The sequence below is a fragment of the Merops nubicus genome, unplaced genomic scaffold (genome assembly GCF_000691845.1).
Source record: "Merops nubicus isolate BGI_N331 unplaced genomic scaffold, ASM69184v1 scaffold29852, whole genome shotgun sequence".
In the NCBI taxonomy this organism is placed as follows: Eukaryota; Metazoa; Chordata; class Aves; order Coraciiformes; family Meropidae; genus Merops; species Merops nubicus.
In genome coordinates this window covers 3,853-5,634 of record NW_008593358.1, presented here as the reverse complement: position 1 = coordinate 5,634, position 1,782 = coordinate 3,853, and the positions used below count along the sequence as shown (strand labels likewise).

Sequence of the window (1,782 nt, the reverse complement as noted above, 5' to 3'; positions counted from 1 at the left end):
TCAAGGTCCTTCTTGGAGTGAGGGGCCCAAAACTGACCCCAGAATTTGAGGTGCAGCCTCCCCAGTGCTGAGTCCAGGGGGACAACCCCTGCCCTAGTCCTGCTGGCCACACTACTGCCAACCCAAGCCCCTGTTGTACTGACAACAAGCTGATTGTGGTTAAGGAGGATACCTGGATGTTTGGCCATGGTTGTGGCCCAGACAGGTCCACGTCAAGGCCTCCTGGTTGCTCTGAAGATCAGAAGGTGACTGCAACATGATGTGGATGACGTGGTGGCCACAGGCCAGGGGTAGAGCACCTACATCACCTCCTCAGGGTGGTCTGTGAGCCCTCTGCCAGCCCCATCACTTCCCAGCCAGCCTGGTGGTCTCCTGGCAGACCCACCACAGAGGTGCCCGTGCTCTGGAGCTCTGAGCCACCTGAGATGGTGAGAGGCAGATGGGTGCCTGGCACACAGGAGCAAGGAGAGCCATGGACTTGCCTGGTCTTGCTGCTCTGCCTGCCCCACCTCCAGTGCCTGACCTCGGCAGCGGCCCCGGGGAACGTGTGGTTGCTGCCAAGGTGCCAAACCCCACAGAGGTGCTGTTGAAATGCCCAGGGAGCTGGATCACACGACTGCCAAGGCTTGTACAGTTGGTCTTCTTGCTGCTGTTTCCCCTCAGAGAGCATCTCCCCAAATCCTCAGCCAAGGAGTGAGAATTTGGCTTCTTCCTTGCATCCCTGTGGAGCCAGGGAGGTGCCTTCTCCAGGCTGGGCAGAGCCAGGGCAGCTTTGCTGCTTCTTGGGGCCCTTGAGTGACTCTGCCCCTGCTGCTCTTTCCTTGGAGAAACTGCTGAGTGGCTCCTGTGTCTTGCTTTGAATTAAAGAGAGCTGGGAGGCTCCTGCCAAGTGTGAGCTTTCAGACTGCAGCAGGAGTGTCCTCTGCTGGCCTGAGCTGCCTGAGACATCTCCACAGCCAAGCCTGGGCCATGGGGCCTTCTCTAAGGGCCAGGTCCCAAACCCTGGGCGAGATCCACCTCCAGAACACCCCCCAGCACAGAAAGTTGTGCAGATTCCTCTCTACAAACCACTTTGCTCCCCAGGGTAGCCACCGAGGAGGATGAAGGCCACGCTGGTCTCATCATATTGAGTTTAATATTTGGATTTCTTCCCCTCCCTTTCCTTCTTCCAGAATGAGGGAGGCCTCCTCACGTCCCAAGAGGGAATACAAACCCAAACCCAGGGAGACCTACGACTTTGGAGACACTGACCAATCTAATGGGGGCTTCTCTTGCAATCCCACCCCCAAAGTCTCAGGTAACCTTGTCTGTGTGTGCGTGTGCCCCTCTGGAGCAGCCTCCGAGGGCAACCGTGTGTCTGCACGAGCTGCTGGCTCTGAAAAACAGCCAAAATACCTCTAGGCTGGGGCTGTTGGCTCTTGGGGCCCAGCAGACTTTAGTAGATTGGCATCTGGGGCCATCCCAGAGGGGTCTCCAGCCCGGGCCCCTTGCCCATCGTGCCCAGTGGTTTTTGGCACGCCCGCCGAGGCGTCTCTCGCTCCTTCCCCATCTTCCATCCCCTCCCTCCCTCCCTCCCTCCCTGGCCCGGCGGGGCAGGAGGGTTTCTAACCCAGCATGCAGGGCCACCCTCTTTCTCCTAACAGCTCCTCCCCCTCTCTCCACTGCCCGTTGGTTTTAAGCATGTCTCTTTTTGTTTGGAAGCAGCTTCCTCCTCTTTCCGATCCGACAAGCCGTCCCCGCCCTCCGTCAGGAGCATCCGCGAGTTTCCTCCCTCTGCCCCGC

The 1,782-nt window shown here is 58.8% G+C and overlaps 1 protein-coding gene across 1 annotated transcript in view; it reads left to right on the top strand.

The window, feature by feature from the left end:
- The window catches only part of SH3GL1 (SH3-domain GRB2-like 1), a gene marked incomplete at its 3' end in the record, with an annotated part of 9,690 nt that overhangs the window by 5,278 nt on the left and 2,630 nt on the right, over positions 1-1,782 (top strand). Inside the window, exons 7-8 of the mRNA XM_008935429.1 lie at positions 1,173-1,297; positions 1,702-1,758. Coding sequence (XP_008933677.1) covers positions 1,173-1,297; positions 1,702-1,758 — 182 coding nt within the window. The remainder of the gene's footprint in view (positions 1-1,172; positions 1,298-1,701; positions 1,759-1,782) is intronic.